The sequence below is a fragment of the Myodes glareolus genome, chromosome 9, assembly GCF_982192425.1.
Source record: "Myodes glareolus chromosome 9, mMyoGla1.1, whole genome shotgun sequence".
NCBI classification, from domain to species: Eukaryota; Metazoa; Chordata; class Mammalia; order Rodentia; family Cricetidae; genus Myodes; species Myodes glareolus.
The window spans coordinates 107,166,092-107,193,624 of NC_142034.1; the positions used below are offsets into that span (position 1 = coordinate 107,166,092).

Here is a 27,533-nt window from a genome sequence, read left to right on the forward strand (position 1 = left end):
TTTGTATATATGTGAACTTGAGTGTAGATATGAGTACTGTGTGCAGAAGGAGACCAGAAGAAGGAGTCAGATCCTCTGGAACTGGAGTTAAAGACAGTTGTGAACCACCGTGTGGGTGCTGAGAATCAAACTCTGGTGCTCTGCAAAGTCAGTGCTCTTAACTTCTGAGGCACCTCTCCTGGCCAAGCAGGGAAACTCTCGAATCCTTAAATGTCAGAGAAGAGAAATCTGATCTAAGGACACAAAGTAGCAACAGCAGGGCCATTCACATCTGGTTTCTCATGTGGGAGGAGCGAGGCCCTCAGCATTAGGGTGTCACAGAGGTTGAGACAGGGTCTCGCTATGTAGTCCTGGATGGCTTGGAACTCTCTGTGTATATTAGGTAGGCCTTGAACTCAAAAAAGATCCATTTTCTTGCTGGGATTAACGACATGTTCTACCATGCACACCATATCATAGTAGTTTTTAATAAATGTGATATTAAGATGCTAAGTGTGGTAATGCACACCTGTAATCTCAGCACTTGGGAGGCTCAGGCAGGTGGATCACTGGGAGTTTGAGACATAAAATCAAAAACCTTCATTGGGCTATAATTCAAATACCAACCATATGTCCATTGGTTTGTGTCAACTGGTATTTGTATTCCTTCTCTGTGGACTAGTCCACTCTGAACTGTCCATGTCTGCAATACATGGTATTTTCTGACTTCTTTGAGTTTTGTATTCTCAAGGCTTGTCAGCACTGCAGCCACACCTTCTTCCATGACTGCATAATTCTTCATTGTACTGCAGTGTATTATAGACTTATAGTTTACTCATTCATGGGCCTGGGGACAGGTTGCTTCTGCTTGTTGGCTGTTCATTATCGTTCTGCTCTCTAGTGGTCGGAAAGAAAAGCTACAGTACTAATCCCAGCAGCTGGGTGTGAATTTCACGTTAAACGACTCCCCCTACTGGGTGCTTAGAGTCCAGCATACTTGGCCCTGTCTCCCCACCTTAAGTTGGTTCCAGCATCTCCCCAAGACTTCCTTTTACCCATTTTACCCATTTACCCTGGGTAAATGGTAAGTGGCTCCTGGTGACATTTACCCCTATACCTCCCTGGGACACTGAGCTGTGGATGGAGCTTGGATCAATGTGGTTCTGTCTTCTCAAGCTCCCTGGCAGCCAAAGTCACTGTTGTCCACTCTGGGAGTGGCTGGGTTCCTGGTCTTTTGTTTGGCCATACCCAGCTCTTGATACCACATTCTCCCCTCTTCCTGTCTTTGCCAGGTGTCAGTGGTTCAGGGAAGGAGTCAAAGCCCGTGGAGAATGGGATGCTGGTGCCAGGGGGGAAACACCCTCAGAGGTAAGCACGGGGAGGGTGTCTGACCCTGCGTTGCTCCTGGCCCTGTATCTCTGCCTGTGGGAATTCAGAAGAGACAGGTAGCACCTCCATTCCATCCACCATAGTCTCAGGGATTTGGAAGACGTGCACATCCTGCCTGATCTCCATCCTTCAAGAACTTTCTCAGGAAGGAGCCAATACTGACCTATAATTCACACAGGCCTGCCTTTCATTTGTTTGTTCCTACTTCTGAAACTGACCTATGTCTTTCTTTGGGTACCTGGAATGGGGCCTGGTTATGTTGGGCTTTGTGAGCCAGTATATGATCACGGCCAGTCACACTGGTCTGGGAGCTGGGCACATTGTTGGCCTGTAGTCTGCTGGCTTCCAATTCACTGCTGGCCTGCTCCCATCTCACAGGAAACAGATGGAGACTCACCAGCTGGGCAGCTCTAGAGATGCCCAGCTTAGATTTGAACCAGTGCTCTTTACTCTTTGGGGTCCCGCCACCCAACTCACAGATAAATACAGAGGATTATTCTTTTTTAAGAATGCTCAGCCTTATCTTGGCTTGTTACTAGCCAGCTTTTCTTAAATTATCTCATCTACCTTTTGTGTCTAGGCTTTTACCTTTCTCTATTTCTGTATATCTTTTATTTCTCTCTTACTCTGTGTCTAGTTAGGCGTCTGGGTGACTACCCCCTGGCATCCTCCTCTCCTCCTTTTAATGCTCTCCGATCTTCCCAGATTTCTTATATTTATTCTCTCTGCCTACTAGCTCTGCCTATTCTTTCTCCTGCCCAACTATTGGCTGTTTAGCTCTTTGTTATACCGGTAAATCAGGTGTTTTAGACAGGCAAAGTAACATAGCTTCACAGAGTTAAATAAATGTTCCACAGCATAAAAAAGTGTAGCACATCTTCAATTAATATTCCACAACAGCAGGGTCTTGTGAATCCCAGGCTGGCCTTGGACTGAACAGATAACTAAGGATAAACATGAATGCCTGATCCTCATGTTTCTGCCTCTTTGATGCTGGGATTATAGGTGTGTGCTTAGTTTATGCTGTGCTTTAGATGGAACCCAGAGCTTCATTTTACCAACTGAGCTACACCTCCACTCCCAGATCATTTCTTTACATGAAAGTTTGTTCCCTCACACCTTCTGCCCATTGCTCTTCATACGTACCTCAGTAGTCCCCATTCCTGACATATACATCTCTTTCCATGGAAAAACATTCTTCTGGGGAGTGCCTCAGGGGCACAAGTATATATGTGTATTCATGTGTGTCCTGGCACTCCCCAATGCTCTTTTTTTGACATTCTACCCTCCTTGACAACAGGCATCTCAGTGGCTCTTTTTCCCACAGTGGGGATGCTGGTCAGCAGCACAGCAGCACAGCCGAACTGCAGAAGGCTGGAGTCAAGGAGGAGACATGGAAGCTGATGGAAGCGGACAAGGCGCAGACAGGGCAGGTCAGTGAGACACAGTGCAGAGTGCTTTGCTTGGCATATGGGAATGCGTGTATGTATCGGATGGCAAGTCTGCCAGGGCTCTATGTTTAGTTTCCATGCCCAAACCAGAGAGATTAAGTGACTTTTGCTGGAGTTTGGATCTGAGCTGCTGACTCCATGTTGGTACTCTAGTCTCTGTCTGTGCTCATTACTGTTTGGCCATGAGCAGCCTAGAATATTGAATAGGACCTCCCAGGCTACAGATAGCCTGGCTGCAACCACTTCTCCATCTTCTCATCACTTCCCCAAATGTGTTGAGCTCCCTCATATATCAGGGTTTATACCTGTGGGTCACCCCCTCCCCTTCCTGGTTTCCATTCATAGCTGGTAAACACTTCAACATCACTTCCTCAGGGAGAACCTCCCCTGGTACCCACCCACCTGGGCACTTGGATGGCATTCTGTGCCTCCTATGACTCTTCTCTATTTATGTGTTTCTATGGGTGATGATGGAGCATTAGCCTGAGTGCTTGCTGGAAGCTCTTGTGGGAGGCAGAAAGTCTGGCTTTTCTACTCCTGTCTGACATCATTAACAGGGCAGCAGGGTATCAAGGGTCTAGACCCAGGAGGGTGAGCTGGGCTGTAAAGAGTCACACAGGAGCTGCAAACCTCATGCTGACACTCTACGGGTCCTAGGTGCAGCTGTCAGTGTACTGGGACTACATGAAGGCCATTGGCCTCTTCATCTCCTTCTTGAGTATCTTCCTCTTCCTATGCAACCATGTGTCTGCACTGGCCTCTAATTATTGGCTGAGCCTCTGGACAGATGACCACCCTACTATCAATGGGACTCAGGAGCACAGAACATACCGACTGAGTGTCTATGGGGCCTTGGGCATCTTACAAGGTATGGCTGTGGTTTCTTCATGTGTCCTTTCCTAACTGAGACCCCAAGTCCTCATGGAATTTACAACTTTTAACTGAGCCAGATGTACATGAACAAAATATACCACATGGTGAACTCTGAATGCTTGCTGAATTCATGCCTCCCACCCCCCTGTCAGCTCAAAGAGCTGATTGCTGGCTGAGTTGGCATCAAATGAAGCAGCCTAGCTCTGGAGTTCACTCTGAAGCTATGCCAGGCAGTGTGTGATCTAGATGCTCATAAAACTGCTTTGTACACACATGTCCTTTCTGTGTCCCTGATGCACTCATGTGGGTGGTTAAGTTAGTCTTTTTGTGTGTGAGCTTTCCTGTGTCCAGGCATGCTGCCAGGAAGGCACTTAGTACTGGTTGTGGTTTTGAATGTCACTGTCCATATTATACAGGTGAGGTGACTCACATTGATTGACATCAGAGGCCCCCAGGTGAACAGGGTTGGCAGTGCCAACTTTAGTTTGCCTTCCCTTGTTCTTGGTGAACAAGCCTCAGATAGAGTTCCCAAAAGAAATCTGTGGCCCAGGGGCTGTTTGGAGGAACCACAGATGTCTCCTGATCTCTGAGGTAGTTCTGGAATAAGCTGTCAGATGATCAGGTGTGGATGTCATGAGTTTCTCCATCTATAACCTACTTCTGCCTACCACAGAGCCAGAGACTGCAGCAGCCTTCATATTATATTTTAGAGAGAGCGAAGAACAGAGAAGATGTTTCCTTGGGTTCACAGCATCAGTATCTGCTATAAGAGCTGTGATGTCTGGCACAGTAGCCTCCAGTCATGGGAGGTGATTTGAATTTTAGTTCATTGAAGTTAAAGGAAAATTTCTTCAGAAACTCAACCACAGTGTGTAGTACGCAGTGAGGGCTGGTGACTGAGGGCAACCATCACTGACTTGCTGAGAGACCTAGGGCCAGCCAGCAGACCACACTTCTGTATCTTACACTCACATCTCTGTTGCCATCCTAGGTGTCTCAGTATTTGGCTACTCCATGGCTGTGTCCATTGGGGGCATCTTTGCTTCCCGTCATCTACACCTGGACTTGCTGCGTAATGTCCTGCGCTCACCCATGAGCTTCTTTGAGCGCACACCCAGTGGGAACCTAGTAAACCGCTTCTCCAAGGAGCTGGACACAGTGGACTCCATGATCCCGCAGGTTATCAAGATGTTCATGGGCTCACTCTTCAGCGTCATTGGAGCTGTCATTATCATCCTGCTGGCCACACCCATCGCCGCTGTGGTCATCCCACCCTTGGGCCTTGTCTACTTCTTTGTGCAGGTGAACCACAGTTGCTCCCTTGTGTGCCATATCCCTGGAGGGATGGTGGGAGTGTGAACACAGTACTCGCTCTGTTTGTGAATAATTAAGAGGGCTGCTCTGTTTGCAGGAGACAAATGCACATTCTTATCCGTTTAACTCTTTGGAGCTCTATATTAGGGGAAAGCTCACAGCTGTGAAGTCAGTTGTTAATAGACTGAAAAACAGAATTCTACAGTGGAGTCATGAAAAATAGCAGCCTCATCAGGATGAATGCTGCTGCATATAGCACATTAGGAGACAGCTCATTTCGAGACTGGTGTGGCCCTATATGGGTCGGGCAGCACCTTAGGCTGTTATTGCTGCTGCTAACACCCCTCTTTGTTTAATTCTGCTTTGCTGTCTTCACGTAAGTCTTCAATCTTTAAGTTGGTCTCATGGTCCAAAATGCTCGCCAAAATTTCAGCTTTCATGTCCATCATATTTATAGTTGAGACACAGATTATTAACAGAACAGAAGAGGGAACATATGGCCGTTGGATCAGAAGTACTCATTTAAATCATCCAGTCCTCAAGCTGAGTTGTATGACTGCTATTTGCAAGAAAGGACTGGGTACATTGTGGTTTTCAACAACCAGTTTCCTCGGGAGAAGGGCAGCTGTTCTGGTTCATGCCTTGTCCCATTTGTAGAGAAATCACCTTTTTTTTGCACATGTGTACTTACTTGGACAGTTTCTGCCTAGATTACATTTCCAGGTGACAGGTGAGAGGGTAGAGAGACTCAAAGAGGAAGCATCTTTCTCAGGTGGCAGAGCCAAGAGTGGAACTCCAGGTCTGTGTGGCTTTGAGGCATGTGACTAGTCATTCATTCATAAAGTTGGCTGTTGAGATTGTTGAGGGGGTAATGGCAATGTAAACTAACACCCGGTGGCTCCTGCTGTCGCTCCAGCACTCAGGGAACTCAGACAGGGATGTGCAATGTTATAGTCAGGAACTCTTCTTCTGTTTTCCAGCTGCCCAGGCCTGAATAATCACACAAAAACTGTTAGTTACAACACTGTTTGGCTGAAGGCTTAGGTGTATTTCCACCTAGCTCTTGTATCTTAAATTAATGCATTTCTATTAATCTATGTATTGTCATGAGGCTGTGGCTTACTGGAAAGGTTCTGGTGTCCTTCTTCGGCAGCTACACGGTGTCTGCCTGACTCTTTCTCCCTGCATTCAGTTTAGTTTTTCCACCAAGCTCTATTCTGTACTGCCATAGGCCAAAGCAGCTTCTTTATTATTATTATTATTATTTTTGTTTTATTACTTAAAAAATACCAATTCAAATTCCCACTCCCTCCCCTCCTCCCACTCCCCTCCCACTCCCGCCACTGACCCTCCCACCCCACCCCCCTGCAGTCTTAAGAGAGGGCCATGCACCCCTCCCTGTGGAAAGTTCAAGGCCCTCTCTACTACATCTAGGTTGAGCAAGGCTTACATCTGAAGAGAATAGGATCCCAAGAAGCCAGTACATGCCATAGAGACAAATCCCAGTATCACTTTCAGTGGCCCCTCGGTCTGCTCCAGCTGTCAACCCCCTTCATAGTTGACACCCCGTCTAGTTGGAGTTGGTGAGCTACCATTAGCTCAGGTAAACTGTCCCAGTGGATGAACCCGTCATGATCTTGAATTCCTTGCTCATACTCTCACTCCTTCCACTCTTCAACTGGATTTTGGGAGCTCAGTACAGTGCTCTGATGTGGGTCATTGCTTCTGTTCCCATCTGTTGTTGGACAAAGGTTCTATGGTGATATTTAAGATAATCATCAGTCTGACTACAGGGTAAAGCCAGTTTAGACACCCTCTCCTCTATTGCTTAGGGTCTTAACTGGGGTCATCCCTGTGGGTTCTTGGGAATTTTTCTAGAGCCAGGTTTCTTGCTACCTCCGTAATAGCTCCTTCAATCAAGATATCTCTTTCTTTGCTCTTGTATCTGTTCTTCCTCCATCTTGACCACCCCATTCCCTCAAGTTCTCCTCCACCTCCCCTTCTCCCCTTCCTTCTACCTCCTTCCCCCCTGCTCCCAAATTTTTGTATGATTCTAATTTTCAGGTGGGTCTATATATGCTTTCCTTTGGGTTCACCGTATTACTTAGCTTCTCTAGAATCCTGAACTATAGGCTTGTTGCCCTTTGTTTATGACTAGTATCCACTTATGAGTGAGTACATACCATATTCATTTTTTTGGGTCTGGGTTACCTCACTCAGGATAGTGTTTTCTAATTCCATCCATTTACAATCAAAATTCAAGATGTCATTTTCTTTTTATCACTAAGTAATACTCTAATGTGTAGATGCGCCACACCTTCTTTATCCATTCTTCAGTTGAGGGGCATCTAGGTTGTTTCCAGGTTCTGGCTATTACAAATAATGCTGCTATGAACATAGTTGAACAAATGCTTTTGTAGTATGATTGGGAATCTCTTGGGTATATTCCCAAGAGTGGTATTGAAGGATCCTGAGGTAGGTTGATACCCAGTTTTCTGAGAAAGTGCCACACTGATTTCCAAAGTGGTTGCACAAGTTTGCATTCCCACCAACAATGGATGAGAGTTCCTCTTACTCCACATCCTCTCCAGCATAAGCTATCATTAGTGTTTTTTATCTTAGCCATTCTGACAGGAGTGAGTTGGTATCTCATAGTTGTTTTGATTTGCATTTCCCTGATAGCCAAAGAAGTTAACATGTCCTTAAGTATCTTTTGGCCATTTGAAATTCTTCTGTTGAGAATTCTGTTTAGTTCAATACACCACTTTTTAATTTCGTTATTTAGAATTTTAGTGTCTAATTTCTTGAGTTCTTTATATATTTTGGAGATCAGTCCTTTGTCTGATGTGGGGTTGGTGAAGATTTTTTCCCCGTTCAGTAGGCCTTTTTGTCTTCTTGACTGTGTCCTTTGCTGTGTTTCAAGAGGTCCCATTTATTCATTGTTGTTCTTATTGTCTGTGCCACTGGGGTTATGTTTAAGAAGTGGTCTCCTGTGCCCGTGCATTGAAGGTTACTTCCCACTTTCTCCTCTATCAGGTTCAGTGTGGTCGGATTTATATTGAGGTCTTTAATCCTTTAATTTGGACTTGAGTTTTGTGCATGGCGACAGATATGGCTCTATTTTCATTCTTCTACATGTTGACATCCAGTTATGCCAGCACCATTTGTTGAAGATGCTTTCTTTTTTTCCATTGTATAATTTTGCTTCTTTGTCAAAAATCAGGTGTTTGTAGATGTGTGGATTAATATCTGGGTCTTTGATTTGATTCCATTGGTCGACTTCTCTGTTTTTATGCCAATACCAAGCTGTTTTCATTACTGTAGCTTTGTAATAGAGCTTGATGTCAAGGATGGTGATGCTTCTGGAAATTCCTTTATTGGCTATCCTGGGTTTTTGGTTTTTCCATATGAAGTTGATTATTGTTCTTTCAAGGTCTGTGAAGAATTGTGTTGGGATTTTGATGGGGATTGCATTGAATCTATAGATTGCTTTTGGTAAGATTGCCATTTTTACTATGTTGATCCTTCCTATCCAAGAACATGGAAGATCTTTCCATTTTCTGGTATCTTTTTCAGTTTCTTTCTTCAAAGACTTAAAGTTCTTGTCAAATAGGTCTTTCACATCCTTTGTTAGTGTTACCCCAAGATATTTTGTGTGATTTGTGGTTATTGTGAAAGGTGAAGTTTCTCTGATTTCCCTCTCTGCTTCTTTATCCTTTGTGTATAGCAGGGCTACTGATTTTTTTTTTTTTTTGAGTTGATCTTGAATCCTGCCACATCACTGAAGATATTTATCAGCTGTAGAAGTTCTCTGGTAGAGTTTTTGGGGTCACTTGTATACACTATCATATCATCTGCAAATAACAAAAAATTTGACGTCTTCCTTTCCAATTTGAATCCCCTTGATCTCCTTATGTTGTCTTATGCTATTGCTAAAACTTCAAGAAATATGTTGAAGAGATATGGAGAGAGCAGACAGCCTTGTCTTGTTCCTGATTTTAGTGGAATCGCTTTGAGTTTCTCCCCATTTAATTTGATGTTAGCTGTTGGCTTGCTGTATATTGCCTTTATTATGTTTAGGTATGTTCCTTGTATCCCTGCCCTCTCCAAGACCTTTATCATGAAGAGATGTTGTCTTTTTTCGGTATCTAATGAAATGATCATTTAGTTTTTATTTTTCAGTTTGTTTATATGGTGGATTATGTTGACAGATTTTCATGTGTTGAACCATCTTTGGGTCTCTGGGATGAAGCCGACTTGATCATAGTGGATAATTTTTCCCATTTATTCTTGGATTCGGTTTGCCAGTATTTTATTGAGTATTTTTGCATCAATGTTCATGAGTGAGATTGGTCTATAATTCTCTTTCATGGTTGAGTCTTTGTGCGGTTTTGGTATCATGGTAACTAGCTTCATAAAAAGAGTTTGGCAATGAGCCTTCTGTTTCTATTATGTGGAACACTTTGAGGAGTATAGGTATTAGCTCTTCTTGAAAGTTCTGGTAGAACTCTGCACTAAAACCATCTGGCCCTGGATTTTTTTGGTTGGGAGGTTTTTGATGACAGCATCTATCTCTTCATGGCTTATAGATCTATTTAAATTGCTCACCTGGTCTTGATTTAATTTTGGTGTATGGTATCTATCTTAAAAAATGTCCCTTTCTTTTACATTTTCCAATTTTGTGGAGTACAGCTTTTTATAGTAGGACCTAATGATTCTCTGAATTCCTCCGTATCTGTTGTTATGTCCCCATTTTCATTTCTGATTTTGTTAATTTGCATGTTCTCTCTTTGCCTTTTGATTAGTTTGGATAGGGGTTTGTCAATCTTGTTGATTTTTCTCAAAGAACCAGCTCTTTGTTTCATTGATTCTTTGCATGGTTTTCTGTGTTTCTATTTTGTTGATTTCAGCCCTCAATTGATTATTTCCTGTCTTCTACTCCTCCTGTGTTGAGTCTGCTGCTTTTTTTCTAGAGCTTTCAGGCATGCTGTTAGGTCACTGATGTGAGCTTTCTCTGCTTTCTTTATGTGGGCACTTAGTGCTATGAACTTTTCTCTTAGCTCTGCTTTCATAGTGCCCCATAGGTTTGTATATGTTGTGCCTTTATTTTCATTGAATTCAAGGAAGGTTTTAATTTCTTTCTTTTATTTCTTCCTTGACCCAGGGGTGGTTCAGTAGTTGACTGTTCAGTTTCCATGAGTTTGTAGGCTTTCTGGGAGTAGTATTGTTGTTAAATTCTAATTTTACTCCATGGTGATCTGATAAGACACAGGTGGTTACTCCAGTTTTTTTTTGTAACTGTGGATGTTTGCTTTGTTACCGAGAATGTGATCAGTTTTCGAGAAGGTTCCATGAGGTGCTGAGAAGAAGGTACATTCTTTTTGTTTGGGTGGAATGTTCTATAGATGTCTGTTAAGTCCATTTGATTTGTTACATATGTTAGTTCTCTTATTTCTCTGTTAATTTTCTGTCTGTTTGACCTGTCCATGGGTGAGAGAGGAGTGTTGAGATCTCCTACTATTTGTGTGTGGGGTTTGATATGTGATTTCAGTTTTAGTAATGTTTCTTTTACATATGTGGGTACTCTTGTATTGGAGCATATATATTCAGGATTGAGACTCCATCTTGATGAATTGTTCCTGTTATGAGTACAAAGTTTCCTTCTCCATCTCTTCTGATTTATTTCAGTTTGAAATCAATTTTGTTAGATATTAGGGTAGCCACCCCCACTTGTTTCTTAGGTCCATTTGATTGAAAAACCTTTTTCCTAACCCTTTACTCTGAGGAAGTGTCTATCTTTGAGGTTGAGGTGTGGTTCTTGTGAACAGCAGAATGGTGCATCCTGTTTTAATATCCATTCTCTTAGCCTGTGTCTTTTTATAGGTGAATTGAGTCCATTGATATTAAGTGATATTAATGAGCAGTGGTTGTTAACTCCGGTTATTTTTCGGGAGTAGTGTTTGTGTGTTTCCCTTCTTTGGGTTATGCTGGTGGGGGGTTATCAGATGTCTTGTGTTATTGTGGGTGTAGTTTGCTTCCTTGGGTTGAGGTTTTTCTGTCTAATACTTTCTGTAAGGCTAGGTTTGTGGATATGCATTGTTTAAATCTGTTTTTGTCATTGAATGTTTTGTTTTCTCCATCAATGGTGAATGAAAGCTTTGCTGAGTATAGTAGTCTAGGCTTGCATCTATGGTCCCTTAGTGTCTGCAGCACATCTATCCAAGACCTTTTGGCTTTCATGGTTTCCATTGAGAAGTCAGATGTAATTCTGTTAGGTTTACCTTTATATGTTACTTGACCTTTTTTCTTTGCAGCTCTTAATATTCTTTCTTTGTTCTGTATGTTTTGTGTTTTGATTATTATATGATATTATATGATGAGAGGATTTTTTTTTTTGAGCCAGTCTATTTGGTGTTCTGTAGGCTTCTTGTTCCTTCATAGGGGTATTCTTCCATAGGTTGGGAAAGTTCTCTTCTATAATTTTGTTGACTATATTTTCTGTGCCTTTGAGCTGGAGTTTTTCTCCTTCATCTACCTCTATTATTCTTAGGTTTGGTCTTTTTATGGTGTCTCAGATTTCCTGAATGTTTTGTGTTAAGAATTTGTTGTATTTAGTGTTTTCTTTGACCAATGAGTCTATTTTCTTAATAGTGTCTTCAGTGCCTAAGATTCTTTCTTCTATCTCTTTTATTCTGTTGGTTATACTTGTCTCTGTAGTTCCTGTTCGTTTACCCAGATTTTCCAAATCCAAAATTCTCTCGGTTTGTGTTTTCTTTATTGCGTCTATTTCAGTCTTCAGATCTTGAACTGTTTCCTTCACCTGTTTGATTGCTTTTTCTTGGTTTTCTTTGAGGGATTTATTAATTTCTTCCAGCTTTCTGTTTGTCTTCTCCTCTATTTCTTTAAGGGAGTTTTTCACTTCCTCTTTAAAGGTCTCTAACATTTTCATAAGGTTATGTTTAAAGTCGTTTTCTTCTACATCTTCTGGGTTAGGGTGATCAAGTCTTCCTGTTGTGTGTCTGCTGGGTTCTGGTGTTACCATGTTGTTTTTTTAGGATGTTGGAGAAATTCTTGCATTGGCACCTACCCATCTCTTCCTTCAAATGTGGCCAGCAGTCTCTTGGCTTCTTGATCCAATTCTTGCTATGTCTGTCTCTTAGGTCCACTCAGTATTGGCGCAGGCTGTGTTTGGCAAGGTTCCATGGAGCTTGCAGGGAAAGGCAGGTTGGGGGTGGGGTGGATTGAGGGCTAGCAGGGAAGCTCCCTGTTGGCTGCTCTTATGTCTCCCAAGTATGGATGCAGGATATATGGCAGGGTTCCAGGAAGCTTGCAGGGAACTGCGGGTTGGGGGCAGGGTGGATTGAAGGCTAGCAGACAAACACTGTTCTGGCAGCTAGAAATGTTGAGGGATGTCCTTTGTCCCCCAAGTTTGGGCACAGGATGTATGGTAGGGTTCCACAGAGCTCGCAGGGAACCAAGCAGCTTCTTTATAAACCAATGATAATAAACCATATTCACAGCATACAGAGGAGACTCCCACATCGGAAAGTTCAAAGCTACATAACAAACCTTGTTTCAAAATCAAAACAAAAAAGTAAAAATACCAGAATGTGGATTCTCATCACGTAGGGTCTGGGGACCTTGGTATTGCTGTCTCATACTTAGACCCCATCACACTTCGGGTCATTGACCTTACCATAAAGAAAGATGGAATTGAAGGGTGAAAGTCCATCTCTGGACTTGCCTTGTAACTTCTTTAAATCAGTGCTTTCTGTTTATCGGCACTGTTTACTTGACTGCATTTACCAAAATGTGGTAAATGTGCTCATGCTGCCTGGAAAGCTTCCTGCAGGCTCCAGTTCAAAACAGGCATAGTGTAACACTAGAAACTAGAAATGGTATGACCTCAGAACCCCTTGAGGGGTACAGTGCTTGCCTCACAAGCATGAGTACATGAATTTGATCCCTAGAAAAGCCAGGCCTGATGACCAAGCAGTACCCACATGTGGAAGGTATTTTGCCATAGTACCATAGAAATGACACCCCACAGCTACTTTCATTTCTATAGTATTATGGCAAAATACCTGACCTAAACAATTTAAGGGAGGTGATTTTCTTCTGTTCACAGTTTTAGTGCTGTCTGTTTATGTTGGTAGGGAGGGCGTGGCATGGTCAGGAAGCAGAAGATGTTTGTGCTAGCTTCCTTTTTTATTTATCCAGACTTCATCCAGACTCCCAGAATGAGATGGTGGCTCTCACATTCAGGGCAGGTCTTCTGGCTTCAGTTAATCCTCTCTGAAAAATTCCGCACTTGTACTCAAAGGTGTGCTTCTTTGATCCTTTTGGTGGCTTTTAACCAATGCTCCAGTCACTGTTAGAGCCGTATTTGTGTAGCACACAAATAGGTGTATTATTAAAGGTGACTTTGAAATAGACGTATTTATAGGTGCCCACAGTGACTGTCCTTCTCTGAGAGAGGTCTGCTCATCATACTCAGTTCTGTCTATTGTAGGCAGCTTTTCTTTCCTGCCAGCCTATTCTCAAATAACCACACAGGTTTATTATTAATTGCAAATGCTTGGTTGATAGTAGTTGGCCAATAACAAACTCGGGGGGCTCAGGGTTGTCACTAGCTAACTTTTACATTTTAAATTAACCCATATTTCTTATCTACACTCTGTCACGTGGCTTAGTACCTTTTCTCAGTACAGCAAGTTTATCTCCTACTTCCTCTGCTTTTCCTCATGACTCCCGAGGCTCCTCCTCTTCTTCCTCATGCTCTCTTTTTGTCTGCCAGTCCTGCCTAACCTCTACCTGTCCAGCTATTTGTCAGTCAGCTTCTTTATTAAACCAATCACAGTGACATATATTCACACAGTGTAAAGGAATATTCCACTATCTGTCTGTCTGTCTACCTACTATCTTAATTTTGTGGTTTTGGGAATGGAAACTAAAGTATTAGACCAGTGTCTTCCACTTAGCCAAGCTCCCCCGCCCCACATCCCCTTTATACATTTAAGTCTAGGCACTTCTTAATCTTTCTATTCATACTATTCTCAATAAATTAAATTCTCATGACTGTGATAAAAACCCAGTGACCAAGACACCTCATCAAAGGAGGGTTTATTTGGGCTTCCAGTTCCAGAGGGAGAAAAGTCCATTGCCATCACATCCGGGAACCATGAACACGAGTACCATCTGCGATGGCAGGAACTGCTGAGAGCTCACATATTGAACTATGAGATAAGACAGCAAATGGCACATGACTTTTAAAACCTCAGATCTTGCCCCAAAACAGGGCCAATGAGATGGTTCAGCAGATAGGACTTGCTCAGCTCTTGCTGCACAAACCTGATTCTCACATCCCAAGATGGAAAGAGAGAACTGAGTACCTCTCTGACCTCCACACATGCATTCTGGCATGGGCGTGCACATATACTGCTCATACATACACCATGCACACATACACAAAGCTCATCATCATTATCATATAAGATTTAAAGTTAAATAATGACAAGTGCTTTTCCTAAGAAACGTGTGTAGCAGATAAAACTGCAGAATTCAGCTAGACTGAAACATGGTTGCTGTTTGGTGTTTGCTGTTTGAGTGCTTGTTTGGTGTTCATGGCAACTGCTGGGCACACTGCTGAGGGCTACTTTTGCTGTGATGAAACACCATGACAAAAAGCAACTTGAGAAGGAAGGGGTTAATTGCATTCACCATTCCATATGACAGTTCATTAAAAGCAGAGAGGATAGGCACTCAAGCAGGGTAGGAACCTGGAGACAGGAGCTGATGCAGAGGCCATGGAGGGTACTGCTTGCTCCCCATGGCTTTCTCATCCTGCTTTGTTTTAGAACCCAGGACACCAGCCCAGGGATACCCCCAGCCCTGACACACACAGTGGACTGGGTCCTTCCCATCAATAACTAATTAAGAAAATGCCCTAAAGGAGTCATTTTCTCAACTGAGGTTTCATCCTCTCGTATGACTTTTGCTTGTGTGAAGCTAACATAAAACTAGCTAGCACACCTATATAGTTCTTTGTATGTAAGGGTTGACGCCTTTGTAGTCTTTTTTTCATCCCGTTTGGCATTTTCGGAGACTAAGCAACTCTTGTCTCCTTTTCTTTCAGTGGGGTCACTCCTGTCCCTTGCTGACTTGGCCCCTACTCTTTGTATCTGGCCCTGCCTCCTGCAGACCTGTGCTTGTCATGCTATAGAATGAAGATCATTGTCAATTCCTTTCTGTGGCCCCATCCCAGTCAGCTAGGAACAGAAGAGGTGGCCCTCCCCAAAGAAGAGCACATCAATTGGGTGTCCAGTGCGAAAGGGTCAGCCCTGAAAACATACATATTGGTAACATTTGGACATTTGGACTCAAACAAGTTATGTCTAGGAATGTATATGTGTCTACACACACTCACAGACATGCAGTGATGAGTGAAAGAAGAGACCATGAATTGAAGGAGAATAGGGATGGGCATGTGGGAGGGCTTGGAGTTGCCATGTGTGTGAAACTGCTGACACAGGCAGTTGCTCCTGGTTTAGTGGCGTCCACAGGGTTCCATGCTTGACATGTATGTGTGTGAGACATGTGCAACGAGTGTGCATGTGGCCATGTGAGACTCACAAAGAAGAACCAGTAGCTCTTACCTACTGTCCTCCCAGTCTACTGTGCAAAATGACTTTAGTGTTGCTATTATACAGAAGAAGCTCAGTGACCTGGCCTGGATTTCTGTGTTAGTAGCAAATGAAGACTAAAGAGGTCTGCCAGTAACAAAGCGTCTTTCTGAACCTGTACTGTTGGGAGAGGAAAGCCCAAACATTTAGAGCTTCTGAGAGGCCCGGCAGTCTGGAGGTCATTTCATCCTGCTACTGCTTGGGCATGGACCCAAAGAGGAGGCCACTTTTACCTCTTTGTCTCCGTACAAGAGCAAGAAAGAGCACTGCCTAAGTTGGAAGACTGGATATGCATCCAAGTAACTGTGGCTACTGTCATTGACATTACTGTCCCACAGTTCACCAGGAAAGCAGCCCATTTCCAGGGTTTTGATCTCTGGAGGTGTCTCCCAGAATATCCCAGGAGGATGGCACTAGGGGCTAGCACTGATTCTGGGCCTCTCTCTCCCACAGAGGTTCTATGTGGCCTCCTCCCGACAGCTGAAGCGCCTCGAGTCTGTTAGCCGTTCCCCTGTGTACTCACACTTCAATGAGACCTTGCTGGGGGTCAGTGTCATCCGTGCCTTTGAGGAGCAGGAACGCTTCATTCGCCAGAGTGACCTAAAAGTGGACGAGAACCAGAAGGCCTACTACCCCAGCATCGTGGCCAACAGGTGGGTGCAGTGGTCAGTAGGATAGAGGAAGCAAGCCGAGTGCCTCAGCCTGTTTCTTCTGGGAGAGAAATGGAAACAGCGGGGCCATTCCACATGCACAGCAGCATGGTGGCACATGCCTGAAGGAAGATTACCATGAGTCTGAGGTTCCCTTGATTACCTGGCGAATTACAGGGCAGCTAGACTATAGCATGAGATTTTGTCTCCTGGGGGCTGGAGAGCTGGCCTGGTAGCTGATATTGCTTACTGTGCAAGCATGAGAACCCACATTTTTGTCCTCACATAATCTTAGCATTGTGGGGTGCAGGTGGAGGTGGTCCTAAGATCTCAGTGTTCAACTTTGGAAATAACAGCTTGTTTATTCTTCACATTGAGGTTCATCTCTTGCCAAGGGACTGACTTTATTTACTTATTTTATAATTATTATTGCTATTATTCTGTGGTGATGGCTCTCAAACCCAGGGCCCTGTGCACAGCAGGCCAGTGACCCAGCACTGAGCTCTGCCCCTGCCCACCATGCTTGTTTACAAACAGCAGTGCCTCCTGCAGTCTGACAGCTTCGGAATTTTCAGGGAATTATTTCTTGATATTAAAGATTTTCTAAAAAAAAAAAAAAGTTTTTAGAAAACTTTCTAAAAAAAGTTTCTAAAGGCAAACTTGAGGTTTCAGGGTGGGGATTGCTCTGGAGAATTCTATTTTAGTCCCTAGCAAGCCAGACTCATGAAGTCCCATGGACCCTGGGCACCAACCCCACCCCCAGTCCTCATATCTTGGATGAGTGTTACCCACAAGGCCTTTCTCTAGAAGTGCTTGGAAATTAGCTCAGATGGCAGATGGGCTTAGCTCTGTCCTATGAGCTTAAAACTGTGCATCTGTCTGTCTGTCTGTCTGATATACTCCTACATATCTCCTTACAGGTGTGCGTCTGTCTGTCTGTCTGATATACTCCTACATATCTCCTTACAGGTGGCTCGCTGTGCGTCTTGAGTGTGTGGGCAACTGTATCGTGCTGTTCGCCGCCCTGTTCGCTGTCATATCCCGTCACAGCCTCAGCGCTGGCTTGGTGGGCCTCTCGGTGTCCTACTCATTGCAGGTAGAAGGCTCTTTCTTGGGTTGAATGTTCTCCCCATGGCAACCAGATTTTGAGTTTCTGGACCTTGGCTTTGGGTACCTGCACGAATGGGAAAAGGAGAGGGCTTGAATGGAGTTTTAGAAGTAGGTACAGAACATGGGAATCCTGACACATGACCTGCATTCTTCACCAGTCAGAAGATTCTCAGTGGCTTTGATGCTTTCAAAGCTATGAATTTCCCTGAGTTCTGTGTTAGTTCCATCTCATGATGTTTATCATACTGAGTTAAAAATATTTTCTTTTGTGTGGTTGAGATGGGGTGTTACTCTTGGCATAATTCTCCTGCTTCAATCTTTGGAGCACTGGGATTAATTACGGACAGAAACCACCACATGAAAATCACCCAGTTTCAAAATATTTTCCAGTTTCCTATATGACTTCTCTTTCTGTCTGCCTTCCTTTTCTATCTTCTCTCTTCCCCCTCTCTCTCTTTCTCCTTCTTCTCCCTCCCTCCCTCCCTCCCTCCCTCCCTCCCTCCCTCCCTCCCTCCCTCCCTCCCTCCCTTTCCTTCCCTCCCCCTCCCTGCGCCCTTCTTCCCTTTCTTCTGCCCTCTCTTTCTTCCATCCACAGTTCAGAGGTCAGAGGACAACTCTGTGGAGTCATTTCTCTTGGTGCATCTTTACATGGCCCTGGAGGGTGGAACTCAGGTTGCCAGGCTTGCTCAGCAAGTGCTTTGCCCACAGAGCCACCTCACAGCTCTTGACTGCTTTCTGACAACTTGTGTGGACCATGTGTCACCTTGAAAGGTGTAATCCCTAAGAGGTGCAGTGTGTCCACTCTGGTGATGGCTCTGTAGGTCACTCATTTCTGTATCTGTGTGAATCATGTGATACATACTTAATGACAATGAAGCCACGCTTTCCCCAAGAGACCACGCATGGCTCTCTCCATTGGCAGATAACTTCCTACTTGAACTGGCTGGTTCGAATGTCCTCTGAGATGGAGACCAACATCGTGGCCGTGGAGAGACTCAAAGAGTATTCTGAAACAGAGAAGGAGGTAATGCAGGATTCAGTCTGGCCCCCTAGCCTTGGCCTTCCAGAAACCCGTTGGGTGTGCTCTGCCTACTCAGAGGGTGAACTATGTGCCTGCCAGGCCCTCTTGTGCTTTTCCTGTCTGCTTTTAACACTTATTAAGAACCACCTTGTTTTAGAGGAAAATATCCCTTAGTAAGTTACACAGCCCACAAGTATCCTGGGGAAAACAGGGAAACAATGTGGACAATTTTCCTCATAAGTTGAGGAATTAAGCAGAAATGAATTGATTAGAAGTGCTAGAAAGGGGCTGAGGAGATAGCTCAGTGGGTGAAGAGTTCAGATCCCCAGACCGCACATAAACGACTATTCTTGGCAGCTTGCACTTGCCAATTTCTCTTATCCCTCTTCTTGTGATCCAGGCTCCCTGGCAAATCCAGGAGACAGCTCCACCCAGCACCTGGCCCCATTCGGGCCGTGTAGAGTTCCGGGACTACTGCTTGCGGTATCGAGAGGACTTGGACTTGGTTCTCAAGAACATAAACGTCACCATTGAGGGTGGAGAAAAGGTGGGTGTGCGCCATCCTCCATTCTCATTGACTTAGGGTCCAGCATGAACTCTCCAAATCAATCTGCTCACACTGTGGGATTGAGGTGCTTTTACAGGGAGGAATCATGGGAATAAAAGATGCTGAGTTGAATACAACAGGTGGCACAGTGAGCCACTGAAGAATGAGACCCCAGACATGCAGATATGTTTTTTGAAAACATTTGCGTGAACTATAAATACTAAAAACAATCCGTGATCCATAAAATGGTCCCTCTCCTTTTTTGGACGGTTGGAACATGTAGCAGTTCTGCCCATCCCCCTGCAGACCTGTCTAGAAGAGGCCTCCAGTTCACCTCAGCTCCTCCTGTGGGTCCCTTTACTGGAGTAATAAAGTGATACCACCATCCCAGGACAGCTTATAGGGACATATAGCTCCAAGCTATTCCTAGAAGGCATTCCAGACCATGACCCATATAACTTTCTCAGACCCTTGGTCAGGGATCACCCTAGGCATTTGTATACTGTAATATTGAATTGTTAAATTGTCCATCCACATGTGTCCAAGTGTTCTGTTTCCATGAGGTAAATCTCTGAGTCTTATGGACATTCATGCATGGGTGCTGAGCTGTGATAACTGTGGAGGAGCCTATCAAGCCCAGATGTAAAAGAGAAGAGAAAGACCTGTCATTGGACATTGGGAATGTTAGCCATTGACCAGTAACTGAGGTACTCAGACCATATCAGAGAAGTTCAGAGGCTTTGCTTGACTCTGAGGTATAGTCATGGCTTCAGGAAGGAATTCCCATCAGAGGAGAGATGAACCATGTGGGAAGCCAGGAAGCACCTCATTATTTTCTGACTCTCTAATTGAACATAGCACAACTAAACATTCCTCTATCTGTACCCTATTCCTTTGAGCATCTCTTCTGACTTATGAAAGTCCTTAGCTTCTGTGAAGCAAAGGACATCTTTTCCAACCTTTTGTCAAATTAGCCCCTGAAGGTGGGTCTTAGAGAAGCTGGGGGTAAGCACCGTAGTTGAAGCTAGATCAACCAGATGACCACAGCTCTCACCCAACTACTTGCTGGGAGAACCTTGAGTCTGCAGCATTCCCACATCACAACAGCCCCTTCCTGTTCTGCAGGTTGGTATTGTGGGCCGTACAGGAGCTGGGAAGTCATCACTCACCCTGGGTTTGTTCCGGATCAATGAGTCTGCAGAAGGGGAGATCATCATCGATGGGGTGAACATTGCTAAGATTGGCCTACACAACCTGCGATTCAAGATCACCATTATTCCCCAGGTGGGCAAGGCTGGTGGGTCCTGCACACACTGAAGCCACACCCTCTGTATCCATAGACTCTGCCAACTGTAGATGGAGAGTAATATATTTGCATTCATGTATTTATTGGGTGGAGGGGAACAGACCATGTGCATGGTGAGGACAATATGCAGGAGTCAGTTTTCTCCTCTACATGTGTGTTCTAAGGATCAAATTCAAGGCCATTAGGCTTGGTTGCATGTTGCTTTTGTCACTAAACCCATGATTAGTTTTTCTTTTTCCAGATTTAGCATCTACACTTAATATCATACATAGACTTTTACCCCCAAGTGATGGTCAGCTATTTTCCTAGTATTTTCTTGGTATTAGATAGTACATGACTGTATATAGGAACTGTGAGTAGGTTATGTGAAAATGTTATACTGTTTCATACAAAGAAGCAGAGCATCTGAGGATTTTGGTGATAATAACTCTGTCTTCTCTGCCAGTTGCAGGAGTCGGTGTGTTAATCTCTAACACTTCTGGAGCTATGCTACAGATTAGAATTTTCTAAACCATTCCTTGTGGGCAAGAGCTCCCTAATACATTGCTTGTGGCTGTGATTTTTCTTTGTTTCTCTGAGTCTTTCCTGCAGGTGGGGTTGTGAGAGCATTAGTTACGTTTCTGTTGCTGTGATGAAACAACACCACTAAAAGCAGCATAGAGAATTGGCATGTTGAACGTTTGGAGAAGTTTTGAAAAAAAAGTTTTGGTCTGGTTTACGTATGGTTTTCCAGACATTTTCTGTTATAGATTATCTCACAGAGTTCGTACTCTGGAGGGACTCTGAGATCTCTTCCTGTTCTGATGTGAACATCTCATATCTTATATCTGTGAGTTTTCCTTGTTCAGTGTGGTGTAGTTGCCATATGCTGTTAGTTACTTTTTTGATAGTTGTGCCAGAATCCTTGATGGAGTCATCTGCAGGGAAGAGAGGTTCATAGTATCACAGGGTTGCTGTTCATCATAGTGGGGAAAGCATGATCATGCAGTAGGTGTGTGTTGTGGTGACATCAAGCAACCAGGAAGCAGGGACTTAGCATCAGAGTCAAGCCTAGCCTTCAGAGGTCTGCCCTCAGAAACCTGCTTCTTTCAGACAGGCTCCACCTCCTTAAAATCTCCACAACATCCCAAAATGACACCACCAACCAGGGAACAAGTGCTCAAAACAGTCTATGGGGAACCTTCTAGATTCAGACCCTCACACATGCTATCTGCTGTTCTTGCACAGGATCCTGTTTTGTTCTCGGGTTCTCTCCGCATGAACCTGGACCCTTTCAGTCAGTATTCTGATGAAGAAGTCTGGATGGCGCTGGAGCTTGCTCACCTGAAAGGCTTTGTGTCAGCTTTGCCAGACAAGCTGAATCATGAGTGTGCAGAAGGTGGAGAGAACCTGAGGTAGGTAGGCAGGCAGGGGCCAGATGTGTGAAGATTCTTTCCTCTTGCCATTGTGCTACCTTTAGTTATCCATCACCAGGGCAATCAGCCTCCATTCTGTTTCAGTCAATGGTCAGTCAATGGCTGTGCTGCTGACCTTGACTGGGCTCATTCATGGGGAGGTGTAGCTGACTGTTGGCTGATCTACTTGGCCTCAGTGGGATCGGTGCATCTGTTTTTCATCCTCCAGCAGACTTGCCCAGGCGTGCTGTCATGGTGATGGCAGATGTGTAAGGGTGAACATGCTCAGTGTCCATTCCCACGTTAGGCCTCTCCTGACCATTCATTGGCCAACATCCCGTTGACTAAAGCCAGGCTCATAGCTGAGCCCAGCCAGTGCTGAGTCTGTGGAAGCTCAAAGAGGTCATGGATGGTGAGCTACCTTTGCTATCCACTCTGTCACCCACACTAGAATGGCCTGATACTTTGTGAATATCACCTCTGAGCCTTTTGTTGGGAATGATTCTAAGCCCATTTCCTGCTCACATGGAAGTATAGCATGATTTTAGTAATGTCTGTCACAGACATGGACATAGGGAGTGGACTTATTCTCCTGACTAAAACCCACCTCCAGACTGTGCGCTAGCCTTCTCACCTGCAAGTCTGGTTTAGGATCAGGGTAGTTTGAGCCCCTGTCTCTGAAATTTTCTCTCTTTCTAGTGTCGGCCAGCGCCAACTTGTGTGCCTGGCCCGGGCTCTGCTGAGGAAGACAAAGATTCTAGTGTTGGATGAGGCTACAGCAGCTGTGGACCTAGAGACAGATGACCTCATTCAGTCCACCATCCGGACACAGTTTGAAGACTGTACTGTGCTCACTATTGCTCACCGGCTTAATACCATCATGGACTATACAAGGTGAAACCCTCAGAGTGGATCTGTGGGCCTACAGGGTTGATCCTGTTCACAGTCATGTTTGTTCCTTCATCCATCACCATTCTTATGCTCAGGGGCAACACCAGTTGGTGGGACTATTCTGTCATGGGAAGAACAGGTTATCCAGGATTATTTCAGTCAGCATATTTATATGCATGAGGAGTCTGCTATGTGCCCCATGCTATTCTGGACTCTGGGGTCACCTCTCAAACAAAGCTTAGGGAACATCTTAAGGACCAGGACACTTAATTAAAAGAGAGGGACAATGAACACAGCAACAAACATTGATGTCAGAGGGTGACAGGTGCTAGGTACAAGTGATAACAAGGAGGTGGTGGGGTGGGTACCCATCTCTCTAGCCCCTAGAGTTTGTAATACTTTCTGCAGGCAGGCAATCCCACAGACATCGGACACATCTCTTTGCATAATGCTCACATCTACATCCCTCCCCATGCAGGGTGATCGTCTTGGACAAAGGAGAAGTTCGGGAGTGTGGTGCACCCTCTGAGCTCCTGCAGCACAGGGGCATCTTCTATAGCATGGCTAAGGATGCAGGCTTGGTGTGAGCTGGGCCCTGTTGTAATGGTAAGAACAATCGGGCCAGCATCCCAGTGTCCAGGGATTAGCCATCAATCCTGGGAACCCAAGCCTCCCAGATAGAAAACAAAAAATAAATAAAGAAAAAGAAATAAAAGACACAAAGCAGCAGCCACTATCTGGCCCCCTTCTGGATCTGACCTTGAAGAAACTGTACTCCACTTTAAACACAAGCCGGGACTTTGGTACTACTTGTGAGGTTCCCTGGAAGTTCATCCATGCTCCTGTAGGGTCTAGGGCAGCTGAACTGCTGGAGAAATTGCTGGTGTCAAACACACTAGTTAGTGACCAAACAGCTACTGCCTCATGTTTCTCCAGCCACATCCGTGGATGCCAAGCCCTGGAGCCTCTCCTGACCTTGCCAGCTCTTCTATCACTTCCCATGGTCCTGCTGGTTCCAGAAGAGTGCTTCTTGTCTTCAGGCCTGCAGCTGAAAGCAAGGGAACAACAAGAACAAACAAAACAAAACTCCAAACAAAACAAATGACAAATACAAAACTGTTGCCTCAGAGTGATGTCCCCTTGCCTGTCATCTGGTCTTCAGGCACTCTGACACTGTTCCCTGCACCTAATGCAGCACTCACAGGGCTTGCTTTAGATGTAGCCTTGTGAGAAAGGACCTGAGCAGACAGGCTTAGAACCAGACCAAGCAATACTCCCTTCACTGTGACTTACATCCTGCCTGCCTTCCTTGTTTTCTGCCTCTTTCTGTTCATTGCTGGGGAGGAGGGCTTACTCCTCTCAGAAGGTCTGTAAGTAGTTATGAGCAGCAGAAGTCAGGAGCACGAGGGTACCCACAGCTGAAAAGAGTGGTACCAAAGACAGAGCCAGAGTCCTTCCATTCGCAAAAATGAATGATCCCCCCACACTCACACCATTTTTAAGCACCGTTCCAGGGAGAAAGTCAGTACCCAGAATTTGATATCTTGGGAGGAGGTACTGAACTCAGCTCTGCACTTGATCCTCAGTTTGAATTCTTCAGAGTGGTCCTCTAGGTGTTTGGGTTGCAGACCAAAGAGAGACCCCCATGGGCAGCAAGAACTTGTTGCCAGCCACAGTTCATACTTGCTATGAATTTTGGCACTGATTTCCTTTTTCTTTAGGTGATTTTCTTTTTTCTTTAGGTGGCAATGTATGTATTTATTATTTTTGTAAGTTGTACCATTCTTTCACGTTAAAGGACCCAGATTTCTCCTGGGGGTCTTTTTGTAATGACACTGGAAACGTGAATATTTGCAAATAATTTGCAGTAAAGAAAAATATTTTATTTCTTTCTAAGCGATCTTCTTACTTCCTTTTGGTGCAGAGGTTTCCAACCTCCATGTCACCGCTGTTGTCAGAAGTGGCAGGGCAGGACTGAAGAGGTGGCTCCACAGTTATGAGTGCTTGCTCTTTTCACAGGGACTGAGATTCGGTTCCCAGCACCTGTGTCGGTGGCTTCCAGGAGTCCAGTGCCCTCTTCCAGGCACTCAATTAGAAGTAAAACAAAGTAGGGGAGACCAAGGTCTGGGGGCTGGCAGTGAGTCAGAATGGCAAATTACACAAATGCTTTGGTTTGAGTCCTGCTGTCATGTGACCCTGGGCAAGGCACTTAGGCTGTGTGCCTCAGTTTGGTTTGTGTAAGGTGGCCAAGTTCAGGTTCTGAGATAAAAGTCACAAGTGGCCCAAATCCTTCTCTGTAGTGGGTAGGGCTGAGTTTCACTAATGAGGCTTAAGATTTGGGGAAATGTGACTGGTGAGATGGCTCAGTTGGTAAAGTGCTGTCTGTTCATAAGACCCTACATTTCATTCCTCAACATAAAAGCCAGTATATGCATATATGTTTATATACAGATATATGTGCATATAATCCCAGCACTGGGGAGGAATCAGGAGCATCTCTGGGGCTCTCTGGGCAGCCAGCCTAGCCAAATCAATGAACTCCTTGTTCAGTAAGAGCATAAGGTAGGGGCTGGAGCCATGGTGCTTAAGAATGCATGATGTTCTTGCAGAGGACCCAGGTTCAGCCCCCAGCACCCTCACTGGGCAGCTCAGAGCTGTCTGTAACTTGGGTTTCTGGCCTCTGAAGGTCATCTACCCTCATGTGGACATAATCACAAATTTTGCACATAATTAAATATAAAATGAATCATAAAAAGCAAAAAGATGAACTGGAGAGATGGCACAACAGTTAAGATCACTGACCGTTTTTCCCAAGGGCCCCAGTTCAAGTTCTAGCATATGGCAGCTCACAACTCAACAAACATCTGTAATTCCAGTTTCTTCTGGCCTCTGTGAACACCAGGCAGATAAAATGCCCATAAAATACATTTTTTAAAGGTAGAGAAAAATATCAAACATTAGCCTCTGACATACACACAGGTGCACACAAAATGAATACAGGCTTGACAATCTCCAAGGAGAGTCGGGCCCCTTTCCAGAGTAGAATCCCACATTGGTCTGTCACTCAAGGGTTGGCTTTTGGGTCCCCGGAAGTGGGGGATGGGAGAATGTGCATGACAGCCTCTCTTTGGTGTCTAAGACTGGAGGAGACACTGTGTCCCCTTGCAGTTCATTGGCAAAGTCAGCTGTGTGCTTGGTCACACCCAAAACAAAGGAAGTGGGGGAATGTGCAGATGGATGAAGGACATTCTCTCCGGTTTGGATAGTGCGGTAGTGAGACTGGGTGCTGGCTTTCTGAGTTTAGGTGAGTGGGTAGTGAGGAATATCCCCCAGGGGCGGGGGTGGGAGACAGCAAACTGTGTAATGATGTTGTCCTCTAGAGTACCTTGCGCAGCTCCGCATGGTGTAGGCCTAGTGCCAAAGGGCCTGTTGAACATAACCGTGTAGGCACATGTATATGTATACTGCCATTGAAACCATTGGTCCACCTCCAAGAGAGCAGTGGGGGTGGGAGCCATGATCATAAGACAAAGCACTATCTGGACCTGTTGGCTAAACCTGAATCTTATATGTGGGGTGTGTTTCTGAGCCTCAATCTCAGACCAGATCCTCAGCATGCTTCAGAGCTCATTAAGGGAAGAGCTGGGCACTGGATTCTGGGGTCCAGTTTAATTTGCTCTGCGAAGAGTCTGCTAAAGAAAACAAATTCTCAGATCAGGGCTTCAGTGCACAGGAACTCCCCAGACTCACCTCCCAATGTTTGTCTTTAGCTATGCCTCCCAGCCACACAATCTGTCTTCTGCCCAGCAGCCATACCAGCACTATGAAACATGTCAGTGGTTTCGGTCACATCCTCCTATGTCCTCTCCCAGGTCCTGTTCAGGCTGGCTTTGCTTCACGGGTCCCTGCGATCTGTGTTTTCTCTAGGACTGGTGTTGTCCTCTGGAGCGCCTCCCACAGCTAGTGGGAGTCTAGGCCTGTTGTCAAAGGGCCTCTTGACCATAACCCATCTAGGAACTGCAGATCCTGCCTGGGTGCCACAGAGGTCATCACACACTGCTGCCTGGGCTTCAATGAGTGAAACAGTTCAGTAAAAACACCTAGTACACTGCCCTGGACCCCGAGATTATTTGCCAACAGAAGGGTTGTATTTACTAGTCCCTTCTTCCTGTCCGTGGATCACCCAGTCAGTATGTATTTATTGCCCCTCTTTTATGCTGTGCAAGGTTCTGGAGACACATGGTAGACAAACCTCCAACCCCTCAAATGAATCAGTTCAAGAAGGAAAGGAAGCTTGCCTCTAACCTCTGCCCTTGAGGGATTTAAGTTGTTTCTGGGTATGTGCTGAGGAGATGGGGAGGCCGTGTTGACCGGAAAGGTGGGCTACTGAGCAGAGATTGCCATCAAAATTCTCTGGCCTCAATTTTCTATCACCCATAAAGTAACATAGGAAAGAAGGGATGATGGTGGGTTTCATCCCCAGCATCACATAAAAGGGAAAAAAAGCCTATAAGAACAGTCAGAGGCTGAGGCTGATGGGGCTGATTCCTGTTCCTCCCACCAATTGGGCCCTGCCAGCAGGACACCTTGGCTCAAGGGATTAATGGCTGGTCACCCTGCTGGCTTGTGAGATGCTCCTGTACCGTGGCCACCCTATGGCCCAGCCTCTATTCCCATCTGAACTTAGAGACACGCAGCAGTTTCTGCCTGAGGCCAGGCATCTGAATAGCTGGCTAAGTTTCCCAGCCTCTGCTTCCCCAAGAGCAGAATTGCCAGCAGGGCCACTGGAACAGGGTGATTAGAAGCTCAGGTGCAAGTTTCTGCTTGGTCACTGGGCACCTTGTGTTCCCACTTTCTAGCTTCAGGTTCCTCTTATGCCCAACAAATGCAGCCATGATGAGGCTGACACACAAAGGTAGCCATGGT

At 45.0% G+C, this 27,533-nt stretch overlaps 1 protein-coding gene across 4 annotated transcripts in view; it reads left to right on the forward strand.

The window, feature by feature from the left end:
- The window catches only part of Abcc1 (ATP binding cassette subfamily C member 1 (ABCC1 blood group)), a 122,682-nt gene extending 98,179 nt beyond the window's left edge, over positions 1 to 24,503 (forward strand). For 3 of the 4 annotated variants that reach the window (XM_048433287.3, XM_085694515.2, XM_087910845.1), the window contains 12 exons: positions 1,272 to 1,347; positions 2,696 to 2,801; positions 3,477 to 3,687; positions 4,684 to 4,994; positions 16,142 to 16,341; positions 17,308 to 17,434; positions 18,371 to 18,472; positions 18,870 to 19,016; positions 20,142 to 20,300; positions 21,550 to 21,716; positions 22,416 to 22,610; positions 23,086 to 24,503. In XM_048433287.3, the coding sequence (XP_048289244.2) occupies positions 1,272 to 1,347; positions 2,696 to 2,801; positions 3,477 to 3,687; positions 4,684 to 4,994; positions 16,142 to 16,341; positions 17,308 to 17,434; positions 18,371 to 18,472; positions 18,870 to 19,016; positions 20,142 to 20,300; positions 21,550 to 21,716; positions 22,416 to 22,610; positions 23,086 to 23,194 (1,910 nt within the window). In that variant the 3' untranslated portion in view covers positions 23,195 to 24,503. The remainder of the gene's footprint in view (positions 1 to 1,271; positions 1,348 to 2,695; positions 2,802 to 3,476; positions 3,688 to 4,683; positions 4,995 to 16,141; positions 16,342 to 17,307; positions 17,435 to 18,370; positions 18,473 to 18,869; positions 19,017 to 20,141; positions 20,301 to 21,549; positions 21,717 to 22,415; positions 22,611 to 23,085) is intronic. The other variant, XM_085694516.2, reaches the window with a different exon arrangement.
- The last annotated feature ends 3,030 nt before the right edge of the window (positions 24,504 to 27,533 follow it).